The sequence below is a fragment of the Lipotes vexillifer genome, unplaced genomic scaffold (genome assembly GCF_000442215.2).
Source record: "Lipotes vexillifer unplaced genomic scaffold, Lipotes_vexillifer_v1.1 scaffold2539, whole genome shotgun sequence".
Taxonomy (NCBI): Eukaryota; Metazoa; Chordata; class Mammalia; order Artiodactyla; family Lipotidae; genus Lipotes; species Lipotes vexillifer.
Window position 1 is genome coordinate 94,706 of NW_006784858.1, and position 1,092 is coordinate 95,797.

The window sequence follows — 1,092 nt, forward strand, 5'->3', positions numbered from 1 at the left end:
AGGTCCACGCGGAAGAGCAGGTACTGCTGGGCTTGGATGAGGAGGCCTGGGAAGTCTCTCTCCCCAGAGGCGAACTGCTCAATCTTGTTCTTCACAGATGCGAGGACCTGTCAAAAGCAGCACTGACACTACCGCCTCAGCACAGACTTCCACCCTGCATTATCAGGACATCTGTCAGGCAGAGGCCCCCCGCAGGAACGACAGGGTTTTAACTGCCTGGGTGTTCTGGGGAGGGCCCTCTCGAAACGTCAAACCAAACGAAGCTTCTAAAGCTTCGCGGTTTGTCTAGACAAATCAACACAACCAGCATAACAGGTAACAGAAGGGGCAGGAGAGCAAATGAATGAGAACGGGGCGGGGCGGTACCTGGTAGAGGGAGCGCACGCTGGGCTGGAAGACCATGTTGGTGTTGAGCAGGAAGGAGCGCAAGAGGGGCTGCGGGTAGCTGGCCAGCTGCGTGATGATGCCGATGAGCAGCAAATTCACGTGCAGCGAGTTCTCCAGCATGTTCTCCAGCTTGGACAGGACCACACTGATGAATGGGCCTGTGGAAGGACACGAGGCTTCAGGGCCGGCTTGGGACACGGGCCATCTGTCCCGAAAACCGAGGAGCCGCTGGGGCCACCAGGTGTGAACCAAATTCAGACAAGTGCAGCCGACGTGGCCAGGTCGCCTCCTGCCACAAAACCAAACCACAAAACACACCACCGCCACGAAAAGAAAGCAGAAACACGGGCGTGGTAGCTAGTATTTTGACTCCCACAGCAGTTTTAATAATTTGAAAATTATCATAGACCTTTAAAAAAACCAGATGACCAATAATTTATTTTTTAAAATCAAAATATACTTTTCATACTATTTCTGTATCTCCTGGGGCTGCCAGTGCTCAAAAACATGGCATTCATCATCCCGTGATGCTGCGTGCTGTAGGGCGTCATGCAAACATTAGAGGCCATCAAAAGTTTTAGGGCTTCCCTGGTGGCGCAGTGGTTGAGAGTCCACCTGCCGATGTGGGGGAACGCGGGTTCGTGCCCCGGTCCGGGAAGATCCCACATGCCGCGGAGCGGCTGGGCCCGTGAGCCATGGCCGCTG

General features: G+C 54.4%; 1 protein-coding gene across 1 annotated transcript in view; it reads right to left on the bottom strand.

The window, feature by feature from the left end:
• FHIP1A (FHF complex subunit HOOK interacting protein 1A) overlaps window positions 1-1,092 on the bottom strand; it is a gene marked incomplete at its 5' end in the record, with an annotated part of 38,547 nt that overhangs the window by 6,278 nt on the left and 31,177 nt on the right. Inside the window, 2 exons of the mRNA XM_007457000.1 lie at window positions 1-107; window positions 367-545. The exon at window positions 1-107 is cut by the window's left edge and continues 11 nt beyond it. Coding sequence (XP_007457062.1) covers window positions 1-107; window positions 367-545 — 286 coding nt within the window. The remainder of the gene's footprint in view (window positions 108-366; window positions 546-1,092) is intronic.